Source organism: Erpetoichthys calabaricus, chromosome 16, assembly GCF_900747795.2.
Source record: "Erpetoichthys calabaricus chromosome 16, fErpCal1.3, whole genome shotgun sequence".
Taxonomy (NCBI): domain Eukaryota; kingdom Metazoa; phylum Chordata; class Cladistia; order Polypteriformes; family Polypteridae; genus Erpetoichthys; species Erpetoichthys calabaricus.
This window is the reverse complement of record NC_041409.2, coordinates 48,132,261-48,145,725: the sequence shown is the minus strand read 5'-3', so window position 1 is coordinate 48,145,725 and position 13,465 is coordinate 48,132,261. Positions and strand designations below refer to the sequence as shown.

The 13,465-nt window shown below is 37.2% G+C and overlaps 1 protein-coding gene across 7 annotated transcripts in view; it reads right to left on the bottom strand.

Moving 5' to 3' along the window:
• Positions 1-13,465, bottom strand: part of arhgef11 (Rho guanine nucleotide exchange factor (GEF) 11) — a 212,617-nt gene that overhangs the window by 58,380 nt on the left and 140,772 nt on the right. For all 7 annotated transcript variants that reach the window (XR_007933657.1, XM_051919914.1, XM_051919917.1 and 4 more), the window contains one exon: positions 10,313-10,483. Coding sequence is in view for 6 of the 7 variants with exons in the window: in XM_051919914.1 (XP_051775874.1) it covers positions 10,313-10,483 (171 nt within the window). In the remaining variant the exon portion in view is untranslated. The remainder of the gene's footprint in view (positions 1-10,312; positions 10,484-13,465) is intronic.

Here is a 13,465-nt window from a genome sequence, read left to right as displayed (position 1 = left end):
TGTTGCCTGAAACTACACATCACCATTTAATCAGGTTGTATGGTTGCCAATATTCAAATGTACTTGCATATTGTTGTTATTTATGAATATTATCAATAATACATTGTTTAAATTGTAACTTAACTTCTGCTTGTCTTTTACTATACCTAATTGCCTGAGGTTATACAGTAGATGTAGGAGGGAAGGTGGGGAGAAGCTATATACTATAATACCTTATAAACAGTGATAACGCTGGGAGATCTCAGGCATTCTGACAAAGGCTACATATTAATAATACAAAAGGGGAAAGTAGAGCAATATATTACTCTACCAAGACAAAACACCCTGTTACTATCCTTATTATTTGGAAACTTTGGACTATCGGCATTTTCAGAGCCCTTGCCAATAAATTACAATGAAAGGAAGCTTTGGCTATTTATTAAATTTTTCTTTTTTTTCCCTCTCAGATACGACTGTTTTCAAAATATATTTGAATTTTGTTTAATTGCTTCTTATTATTTTTACAGATTGTTACCGCTTTATGGCACCTTTTTCTTGTTGATTTTTTTTTGTTCTTTTCTCACCAACAAATACTAGATTGTGACTGCCACTACAATAAACCTCGATGACTTTGATTTCCAAGTACTTTGTGCTTTATCTGTGTTATGGAGCATCTTGAGTGCTGTGCGGCTGTGAACTATTAGTGGGCACTGACATGTGCCAGTGTATTGTGACACATTCCCCATACTGAATGCCACTTGTGATGTGGCATATAGTTCATTCTGGGAGTGCAGGATCCAAGAAGTGCAGTCCCAAATTGAAGAAACTATAAAATGGCAACATGACACACTTAAAAATAAACAATTTTAAGAATATTCACTGATTCATAACTCAGCTATTAACACATAGTACTCATGTAATAATTACACTACCAAAGACACAAAATAAAGCAACAGAAAAATGTATTTGAATCAAAAAATATTAGTGAACTGACCCAAATCATAACATTAGTTAGGTGAAAGAAATTCAACAAATTCAAAACCCACTATGCTTTAGATTTCCAAAGAATCATTTTCTTTCTTATGTGTGGCATCTTCCTTTGTCAAATGAATAAAGCAAACACTGGATTCAGTTTTGTTAAAGAAGGATTTGTTTATAGATTATATATTGAATGCACTGGAAAATATACAGTATATACATATTGGGAGATATTTTAAGAATATTAATTATCCCAGTTAAATGTCAACTTAACTTTGTGGCTCTTACTTTCTATTCTCTAGGTCTGTTTGTGAAGTTACATCAGTAGACTCTTTCATGTGATGCTTAAATCTCTCATTCACCTCAATTATTTCGACTCTCACTGAAGTTTCACTCTGGTCTTCTAAAATGACTTGACTTGTCCGGTTTCTGCTGTATTGTTTTCCCAGGCTGTTCATGTACTCAACCGTATTCTTTAGCTGTGTTTTGCTTTTGTACAGATTAGTCTCCATTTGCATCATGGGATAAGGACTAATTAAATCTTTTCTCTGGTCAATAAATGTTATGGAACTATATTCTGCTTTGTTTCAAATATAGCAATTAATGATGTAAGGGGAATGGATAGGGGAAGGTGATCTCTCCTTTAAATTGATAACTCAATGAATACCATCTTATTCAAGACTTATTATTGATAAAACCTTGAATTCATCAATGTAAAGTAATAAAATACCTCCTATTTGTCTGATGTGCCTCTCTTTATTGTCCATGCCATGATAACAAAAGTATAGGAAATGTTTCTAGGAATGGAGGGAGCACTCTTTTGCATCTCAAAGAGAGGATTTGGAAGGTGACTAAAAAGGAATTGCTATAACTTTTATAATAACTTTTTTTATTTTAAACAATTCCAGAAATTTGACCCCACCCCATGCAAATAATAGTGTAGTTATTAGAAACAATAAAATAAATAAAATAAAATACAGCAGTTCAAGTTACAGTGCTCTGATGACCTCCTCTTCACTCACTCATGAATAAGACCCCAAGGTACTAAAACTTCCCCACTTAGGGTATTTGCTCATCCCCAACATGCAGTGAACAAGCTATTCCTTTTGTAAGAGCCAATTTTAGAAAGTTAAAGTTTTGAGTTAAACTCATATTAATGTTTGCTTTATTTGAATAGAATATAATATCTTCTATAGTCATAGACAATGGTATAGTCTTTTCCCCCCATAAGTTAGCAAGATATAGAATATTCTTACTGTAACTGAGAAACTGTGAGTTAATAAGCTCAGTTGTGTTTAGAACAGGTCCCAGTAAACAGGGACTTGAAAGACCCATTTTCTACTCAGAGATGGGATAAGCATACAGTTTTCTGACCGCTTTGAAATGGTTCAGAAATTATAAGTGACTAGTAACGATTTAAGATGTAACAAGAATAAGCTTAGAACTAAATTTTTTCTTATTATAATTTTTCCCTTTTTTGCTATTTTAATTTTCTTTTTTGTGTGAACTGTTTTATTTTGAAACTTAACTAAACTTTTAAAAACGAAGATATTTTGTCTGTGGAATCATTTCTGCGCATCGGGCTTTTGTTGAATCCCATTTTTTTGAGTTGGAGCTGCTGAATTTTGGAAACTTTGGGAAAACGCAAATCATCCATCCATTTTTTCCATTTCTGAATGTGTTTGACTTCTACTTTTTCTAGCACCCACCCTATTGCCAGCAAAACTTATTCTAAGAGACTTATGCAAAGAGAAATTTGGGTGGGATGAAGAAGTAGAAGTCAAACACATTCAGAAATGGAAAAAATGGATGGATGATTTGCAGTTACTTACAAACTATAAAGTGAACAGATGCTTCAAACCTACCGGCTTTGGAACCATAAAGACAGCACAAATGCACCATTTTGCAGATGCTAGTGAAGATGGATATGGCACTGTCGCTTACCTTGTCTTAACCAACGAAGAGGGCAAAAGGCATTGTTCATTCCTGATGGGCAAGTCAAGAGTTGCACCATTGAAACAGGTCACGATTCCAAGATTGGAGCTGACTGCAGCTGTTGTGGCAGTTAAAATGGACAAAATGCTTAAAGGTGAGCTTCAAATGCCCTTAGAAGAATCTACATTTTGGACTGATAGCACCACGGTGCTAAAATACATTTCAAATGAAAGCACTCGGTTCAAGACCTTTGTTGCCAACAGAATCTCCGTGATCAGAGATCATTCACAGCCTTCACAGTGGAGGTATGTCACATCTGCCCTTAACCCGGCTGATCAAGCATCCAGAGGGCTAAGCATAGAAAACTTTCTCAAAAGCACCACATGGTCACAAGGTCCAAGTTTCTTATTGAAGCCCGAACGGGAGTGGCCAAAAAGACCAGATCAACTGAACAATTTACTCACTGAAGATGATCAAGAAGTTAAAACCTGTGCAGTTAACATGACAAAAATAGAGGAAGCAACCGAGCCCATCAACAAACTAATCACTTATTTTTCAAATTGGCATCGCTTGAAGAAAGCAACGGCTTGGTTTCTCAAGTTTAAAGACTTAATGCTAAACTTAAGAAATGAAAGAAAAACATTTCAATTAGAAGTCAGTCAGACTAAAAGTGATCCAGAAAAACAAAAATCACTCATTGCAAAGCACATGAAAAAGTATAAACTGACTTTAAAAACAAAACCAATTTCTCTAGACGATTTAATTAAAGCCGAATCAGAGCTTATCCGCCTCAGCCAACAGCAAGAATTTCCAGAAGAATTAAAGGCTTTAAAGAAAAAGACTTGTGTTAAAAAGAACAGTCAAATCTATAAACTTGATCCGATCATACAAGATGGAATACTGAGAGTTGGAGGAAGACTCTGCAAAGCTGCAATGCCCGAAGAAGCTAAACATCCTGCAATTCTACACAAGCATTCACATGTTGCTTCTCTCATATTGCAACACATTCATAAACGAATTGGACATTGTGGGCGCAACTATGTGCTCGCACAGCTACGCCAGAAATACTGGATACCTCAAGCGAATTCAGCTATCAGAAAAATAATTTCAAAGTGCACAACGTGCAGAAGATACAATGCGAAAGTAGGTGAGCAAAAAATGGCAGATTTGCCAGAAGATCGCCTAGCACCAAACCAACCACCGTTTACAAATGTCGGAGTCGATTATTTTGGCCCCTTCCTAGTCAAAAGAGGAAGAAGCCTAGTTAAGAGGTACGGAGTAATCTTCACATGTTTAACAACCAGAGCTGCGCACATAGAGATTGCACATAGTTTAGACACTGACTCTTGTATCCAAGCCATACTCCGATTTACCGATAGAAGAGGACAAGTTAAAATCATGCGCTCAGACAATGGAACAAATTTTGTTGGGGCAGAAAGAGAGCTACGAGAAGCTATTAAAAAATTGGAACACAGAAAAATCAACGACGCTATGATGCAAGAACAAATCAAATGGATTTTCAATCCACCATCAGCTTCTCATCAAGGTGGAGTGTGGGAAAGACAAATAAGGAGCATAAGAAAGATCTTAAATTCAACACTAAACCAACAAACACTCGATGATGAAAACCTTCCTACAATGATGTGTAGAGTGGAATCAATACTCAATAACAGACCCCTTACAAAGACATCAGATGACCCAAATGATTTAGAACCACTCACACCCAATCACTTGTTGTTACTGAAGACAAAACCTAAATTACCACCCGAACTCGTTTCAGAGAATGAACCATACCCAAGAAGACGCTGGAAACAAATTCAATATATGGCCGATTTGTTTTGGAAAAGATGGACTAAAGAGTATCTACCAATACTTCAAGAACGTCAAAAATGGCTTGCACCAAGAAGAAATTTTGAACCAGGGGACATTGTTTTAATTGTAGATAAAGCTACACCTCGCAATTCCTGGGTAATGGGTCGAGTCATCAAGACAATGCCAGATGCCAAAGGTGCAGTCAGAAGAGTTTGTGTGCAGACCAAAACCAGCACACTGGACAGACCCGTGAACAAACTGTGCCTGCTTCAAGAAACAACCAATTTTTAAAATGAGAAACTTTTAAAATGTTTGTTTGCAGTGTTATTGCTAGTGATTTGAAAACAATAGTCAAAATAAAGCTAACTGGCTCATATTGAAGTAAAGTATAGTAATTGACTCCGCTCCTGCATAGCCAATTAGGGGCCGGAAATGTAAGAGCCAATTTTAGAAAGTTAAAGTTTTGAGTTAAACTCATATTAATGTTTGCTTTATTTGAATAGAATATAATATCTTCTATAGTCATAGACAATGGTATAGTCTTTTCCCCCCATAAGTTAGCAAGATATAGAATATTCTTACTGTAACTGAGAAACTGTGAGTTAATAAGCTCAGTTGTGTTTAGAACAGGTCCCAGTAAACAGGGACTTGAAAGACCCATTTTCTACTCAGAGATGGGATAAGCATACAGTTTTCTGACCGCTTTGAAATGGTTCAGAAATTATAAGTGACTAGTAACGATTTAAGATGTAACATCTTAAATTGTCAGGAGATATTTAATAGATATTAACAAATAAGTTTGTTTTTTTTCAGCTTGAAGGTATTTCTTCACAGACATGATACACAAGCGTATTTGCCACACAAAATTACGTTCTAAAGTGTTTCAAAAAGTCTTAAAAAAATATATCTTGCCCGCACTGGTGCCTTACCATGGAGGCTAATGCCACACTGGGCACCACCAGAAACTAGAAATGTGTCCAAGACACTTGTCAAGTACTGATTCATGTCTTACAATTACACACACACACTCATTATAAACATGTCATTTTTGAAGAAGACCAGCTGTGCAAGCCATCTCATCAATAATCTTTCATCCCCCCGACCTGAGGCGTGGCTTCCTCCCAAAAAAACAAATCACAGCAAACGCCTCATGGCACGTGGTCGGTTTTTGTCCCGATTTATTTTCGTAAATATCTAAGAACTCACAGAAGCGAATAGAAAATATCCTTACCTTTGGCAAAATAGCACCAGGAATGAATATATGATAAAATTAATATTTCCAGATCCGTTTTGATATCCTAAATATGTATCAGAAACATGGAAAGCATGTTTTCTTATACTGAAATTTTTGCCACTTTATCAGTAAGTGTTTAAGCTTTCATATTCTAGTGGCGTCCCATATCCTCCATTATAAAGCGGCAGGGAGGGCAAGATATTTTTTTTAATTTATAGTACCTACTTAACTTTATATATTTCCTATGTGAAATTGTGTTCTATATATATATATATATATATATATATATATATATATATATATATATATATACACACAGTGATCCCTCGCTATATCGCGCTTCGCCTTTCGCGGCTTCACTCTATCGCGGATTTTATATGTAAGCATATTTAAATATATATTGCGGATTTCTTGCTGGTTCACGGATTTCTGAGGACAATGGGTCTTTTAATTTCTGGTACATGCTTCCTCAGTTGGTTTGCCTAGTTGATTTCATACAAGGGACGCTATTGGCAGATGGCTGAGAAGCTACCCAACGTACTTTTCTCTCTCTCTCTCTCTCTCTCTCTGACATTCTCTGCTCCTGATGGAGGGGGTGTGAGCAGAGGGGCTGTTTGCACACTGGCCTAGAGGATACGGACGCTCCTCTAAAAAATGCTGAAAGACTACCTTTACATTGCTGCCTTCCTTGCAACTGCTTCGTGCGGTGGTGCTTCGCATACTTAAAAGCCAAACAGCCCTATTTATTTTTGTTTGCTTTTCTCTCTCTCTCTGACATTCTCTGCTCCTGACGTGCACTCCTTGAAGAGGAAGATATGTTTGGATTCTTTTAATTGTGAGACGGAACTGTCATCTCTGTCTTGTCATGGAACACAGTTTATACTTTTGAAAAAGAGACAAATGTTTGTTTGCAGTGTTTGAATAAACTTCCTGTCTCTCTCCAACCTCCTGTGTTTCTGTGCAAATCTGTGACCCAAGCATGACAATATAAAAATAACCATATAAACATATGGTTTCTACTTCACAGATTTTCACCTTTCGCGGGGGGTTCTGGAATGCAACCCCTGCGATCGAGGAGGGATTACTGTATATAACTTCTCAATTAAGAGATTACATAGCATAAGTTCCTGAAATTTGAATAAGGGACGGGAAGGAAGTTAAAATTGTTCTTTAGCAAAACCACAACCATACAGGTTTAGAAAAAGATTCACCCTCACGTTAGAGAATATTTCTTCATACACTAGATAGTATAAACGATTAAGGTTAAAATAAACAGAATTTCAGCACTATGTTGGGGTAAATGGCCTGTTATCTTGTATAGACCCATGTGTTTGTGTGTAAAAAAAGAAGGAATACAGTAAAACCTTGATTATCCATTACTCAACTAACCGTCATTCAGGGCCAATTAAAAAAAAAATAAAACCAACACTGCACATGTCAGCACCTACCTATTACTGTACCATGTGGTATGCTGCAAGCTATGCACATTAGAACAACTCTCCCTTGCGCTAGCTAGCACTTACTGCTCTTCCCCAGCACCACATGTCAGGCTGCAATTTGAAATGACAGTGTCAGTTACGCACCTTCAGTTTTAATAGCATTTCGTAGCTATTCTCTTTTGTTATAATCAATCTGTTATATTTTGTTATGTCCAATAAACGTATGTGTGTGGTGTTGGAATTGTCACAAAAAATTGAAATCATTAAACGTTTACAAAATGGCGACAGTGCTTCAAGTATTGCTTCAATTTACAGAGTAGGAAGAACAACAGTGAACAAAATAAAGCGTGATGTGTCAAAAATGGAAACCACTAATGGTAATGTTATTCTGCATTAATGTTCTTCTGTATTATAATTCTCTTTAAATTCTGTTATATTTTGTTAATACAGTCATATGAAAAAGTTTGGGAACCCCTCTTAATTCTTTGGATTTTGTTTATCATTGGCTGAGCTTTCAAAGTGGCAACTTCCTTTTAATATATGACATGCCTTATGGAAACAGTAGTATTTCAGCAGTGACACTAGGTTTATTAGATTAACAGAAAATATGCAATATGCATCATAACAAAATTAGACAGGTGCATAAATTTGGGCACCCCAACAGAGATATTACATCAATACTTAGTTGAGCCTCCTTTTGCAAATATAACAGCCCCTAGATGCCTCCTATAGCCTGCCTTTGCTGAGTGTCTGGATTCTGGATGGAGGTATTTTTGACCTTCTTCCATACAAAATCTCTCCAGTTCAGTTAAATTTAATGGCTGCCGAGCATGGACAACCTGCTTCAAATCATCCCATAGATTTTCGATGATATTCAAGTCAGGGGGCTATGACGGCCATTCCAGAACATTGTACTTCTCCCTCTGCATGAATGCCTTTGTAGATTTCGAACTGTGTTTTGGGTCATTGTCTTGTTGGAATATCCAACCACTGCGTAACTTCAGCTTTGTGACTGATGCTTGAACATTATCCTGAAGAATTTGTTGATATTGGGTTGAATTCATCCGACCCTCGACTTTAACAAGGGCCCCAGTCCCTGAATTTGCCACACAGCCCCACAGCATGATGGAACCTCCACCAAATTCGACAGTAGGTAGCAGGCGTTTTTTATGGAATGCGGTGTTCTTCTTTCGCCATGCAAAGCGCTTTTTGTTATGACCAACTAACTCAATTTTTGTCTCATCAGTCCAAAGCACTTTGTTCCAAAATGAATCTGGCTTGTCTAAATGAGCATTTGCATACAACAAGTGACTCTGTTTGTGGCATGAGTGCAGAAAGGGCTTCTTTCTCATCACGCTGCCATACAGATGTTCTTTGTGCAAAATGAGCTGAATTGTAGAACGATGTACAGATACACCATCTGCAGCAAGATGTTCTTGCAGGTCTTTGGAGGTGATCTGTGGGTTGTCTGTAACCATTCTCACAATCCTGTGCATATACCGCTCCTGTATTTTTCTTGGCCTGCCAGACCTGCTGGGTTTAACAGAAACTGCGCCTGTGGCCTTCCATTTCCTGATTACATTCCTTACAGTTGAAACTGACAGTTTAAACCTCTGAGATAGCTTTTTGTAGCCTTCCCCTAAACCATGATACTGAACAAGCTTTGTTTTCAGATCTTTTGAGAGTTGCTTTGAGGATCCCATGCTGTCACTCTTCAGAAGAGAGTCAAAGGGAAGCACAACTTGCAATTGACCACCTTAAATACATTTTCTCATGATTGGACACCCCTGTCTATGAAGTTCAAGGCTTAATGAGCTAATCCAACCAATTTGGTGTTGCAAGTAATCAGTATTGAGCAGTTACAAGCATTCAAATCAGCAAAATTACAAGAGGACCCAAAGTTTTGCACAGACAGTTTTTCACATTTGATTAAATTTCATACAACTAAATACTGCTTCACTAAAAATCTTTGTTCGGAAAACACCCCAGTACTCAGATGTTCCTAGAAAATGAAAGACATACCACTGTTATCTTTTTTTGTTGAAAGTAGAGTACATTATGCAGGCTGAGAGGGGTTCCCAAACTTTTTCAAATGACTGTATATTATGATGTGCAGGCAGCTTGTGATGTGTAATGCGGGAGCAGAAAGGGGGGAATGAATGACATGAGTGATGGGACTGGGTGAAGGGCTTCTGTTCTGTAAGAAGCAGACATGCCTCTTAGGAGATGAGTGACAGGACAAGTTAGGAGAAAGAGAAAGGCACGGCAGAAGGAAGTTTTGAGTACGAAGTCAGGAGACAATAAGCAGGAGTATTTGCAGTATAGAGAAAGATGAAATTAAGTGGCAGGAGATTAAAAAAAGGTTTCCCTACTAATCAGTTTATCGTTTTGGAGGTGCTCTCCATAACTCAGATAACGGAGTATAAAACAGGGCACCGTCTGTTACGGAACAAAGACTCCAAGTAAAATGTAGAAAACTCCAGTACCTCTGGAATTGTATTTTCTCATTAATGTAGTTGTTACAATATTATATGAATTAATTTAGTTAATACTATATTTTGTTTATGCAGTTTTGTTTTGTAAATAAATAACTTTTCACTAAACTAATCTACTGTATATCATTTTTAAAGTAGCTGTTCTGTTATCCGTCTTTTCTCTTATCCATCACGGCCTTGGTCTTAACCCCTGAAAGATAATCAAGGTTTTATTGTATTTTAAAGTATTAACAATAAATTTAAATAAAACTATTGAACATTCAATTCTGATTTAAACAGAGTCATGTAAGAAAAAACAGCTTTAGTGTATATCATTATTTAGTACAGACATTCAAATTAAAATTGAAAAAATGACAAAAACAGAAATAACAAAAGTAAGTACAAAAACAGAAATAAAAAAAGAGAAAGAAATATCTAACAAACCAACTCATTTTACTTACCAGTAGCAACCAATCTGACCAATATTGAATCAAGATTAATAACAGGACTAAAGACCGTTTTTAAGTCTGATCTGCCACCTTCCACATATTTAGTACGAAAGCGTAAAACAAATCGGTCATCTACACGTTGCAAAAGAATAAGCTGATCTTCCAGCAAGAGAGCCTGGAGCTCTACAATAGAAAAAAAAAAAAACAACAATCAGTTTCACATATCTCCAGATCAGTTGCAGACATTTCAAAGCCATTACTCAATAAATAAACATTACAGTCTCAATACTAAGGACTCCATTTAGTATTCTCCTTGGAAGCTACAGCCTATGCTGGAAGCAGTGTGCATAAAGCAGGGAACTGCCATTAACAGGGCACCAGACCATTGCAAGGCCCAGTCATTTACATACCCAAACTTGCACTAAAACTTTAGAAAATTTGGAATTGCCAGCTAACTTGACAGGCATATTTTTGCAGGATGTTGGAAGGAACCCCCCAAAAAACACATGGAGAATGTACAAACCCCACATAAACAATAACTGGATGTTAAATTCTAACCCAGGATGCTGTATCAGTAATGTAGCAGCACTAAGTACTGTGCAACTGTGACAACCTGAAACACCTTCAGTAAAGGCAAATTTACTAATTCTCTTATAATTTTAAACACTTCAATCAGGTCTCCTCTTAATCTTCTTTTGTTTAAACTGAAAAGGCTCAGTTCTTTTAATCTTTCCTTATAACTCATCCCCTGTAGCCCTGGAATCAGCCTAGTCAGTATTCCCTGGACCTTTTCTAGCGCTGCTACAGTATGTCCAGCTGTACACAAAACTCCAGATGAGGTCTCACCAGTGTGTTATAGAGCTTGAGTATAACCTCCCTGTGACTTGTACTCCACACAGCAAGGTGCTATATAACCTAATATTCTGTTAGCCTTTTTAATGGCTTCTGAACACTGTCTGGCAGTCCACTACGACTCCTAATTCCATCTTAGTTTGGTATCATTTGCATACATAACCTGCTTGATATTTACATTCCTATCCTGATCATTTATACTTATTAAATATAGTAGTGGTCCTAGCACTGACCCCTAAGGGCCATCAGTTGTAACTACACCAATTCTGACAAAGTTCCTCACACCATTTAACATTGCTTTCTGTGTTTTAGAAGTACTAGGGTGTTGTACCGTGTTAGCCATTATGAATGTAGAGAAAAGCCAAGCAAAATGACACCTTTTATTGGCTAACTAGAAAGATTACAATATGCAAGCTTTCGAGGCAACTCAGGCCTCTTCTTCAGGCAAGATGTAATTGTGTTTTAGAAAAATTTTTCATCCATCTACATACTCCACCCTGAACTCCACACTTTAAGTTTGATGCTTCTCATGTAGGACCTTATCAAATGCCTTCTGAAAATCAAGAGAAATAATATGATATGCACCTCTAGTTTTTCCTCATAGAATTTTAACATATTGGGAAAAAAAATACAACCCCTCTGTCTGAGCCCATGTTGACTATTCACTAACACTTCTTTCTCTATTTAATGCTCAATCTTCTCCTTAATTCTAATTCCTTCCATTAATTTATCTGTGATGCATGTTAAGCTTACTGGCCTATAGTTACTTGGATCTGTCTGATCACCCTTTTTCACATAATGTGATAATATTTGCTATTTTCCAGTCCTTAGTGACTTTCTAAATATATATTTCTCAAGAATATAGGCACTTAACTAACCTCCTTAAGCATGTAAGGATTAATGTATCTGGTCCTGGTGATTTGTTTGATTTCATCTTAGCCTATCTCCATTTCTCTTCTACTGGAAAATAAATTTGAGGTGACTTGTTGAGGCTCTGCATACATGTCTACCGCCTCAGAGTTTTCAGAGTTACCATTCAACTCTGCCAAGTCCTGAAAATGTTCTGACCAATTCTAGTGTTGATGCCCCCTTTAATTTGCATCTATGTCCTACTGAGACCCACCTATTTCTAACTGGTCTGGTGTCTCTTACCACTCTAAATTAGGGGTGCACACCATCTCCGTAAAGGACACCAGGGCCAGGTCCACCAATTCTCTACTACAAAGCAGGCTAGCTTTCTCCTCAGCTTCAGCAACCCTGAGCTCAACATACCAGATCATCTGACATCTCCTGCAGATGTAGCCTTCAAGGAACACCAACTGATTAAAGCCACCCTCCAAAAAGTCTAACAAACAGGACTTGCATTGTATTGACTTCATTATTAAAATCAGAATTTGTATTACTGAACTGCTCATCCCTTTATAATTAAAATATTACTCCCTGCCTGCACTGTTCGTACTTCAAACATGTTCCTCCCTATTAATGAACACCTAATGCAGCCCCTGCTCTCTTGTTAATGCTAACTCTTCCTGATAGGAGTCCTGGTAATCCTTTTTACACCCTAATTCCTTCTCACTAAGAAAACCTGATTACTGAATACGACAGGTTGCTGTGACAGTGGTTATCTACTTATTCACAAGACGGTGTCTACCATTGCTTTCCCTGCTCTGTGCCCCTTAAGTTTATAGTTTTTCCAATGCAGAACCCCTTTAAGCCTTCAGGCCTGGTCTGCTGCCCACGATACACTCAAAATCAACACTTTCTTTCTTATAAATGAAGCTTATGTCCTATCTCTTTACTAGCGCTAATTTGTCCCAGTATGTACACTATGTATGGCATTATCTACTTATTCTTTTCACGCCTTAATATACTCTCACTAAGGAACTATGGTTACTTTTAACTATTACCTGGAATGGTGCACTTGTGCAGGAAGTACCTTTGAACACAAATTCCTTTTCAAAAACTCAACTACTTTTGCTTGTGTGTGTGTGAGGAAAAAAAAACAGAAAATCTTCCAAAGTGGGAAGAAAAGCTGTATAACACCCAAAGTGTTTAGTAGCAAAACATAAATATTAGTTAACTCCCACACAGAACATTCAGTATTCAGCACTTCTTCCATTTCAGTCCCCAATCACGATGTCAGTGTCTCCAGCGAAGCTATTATGTTGATTGGCAGACAAATATTAAAGTACTTTATTCATCCCAATGCGGAAATATAAATATTCTGGAGCTGACCACTCCTTTTTGATAAGGAACTCTACTACTGGGCCTATCTGGATTTGGTGGTACACCCCCACCCCCTCCTCCAAATTA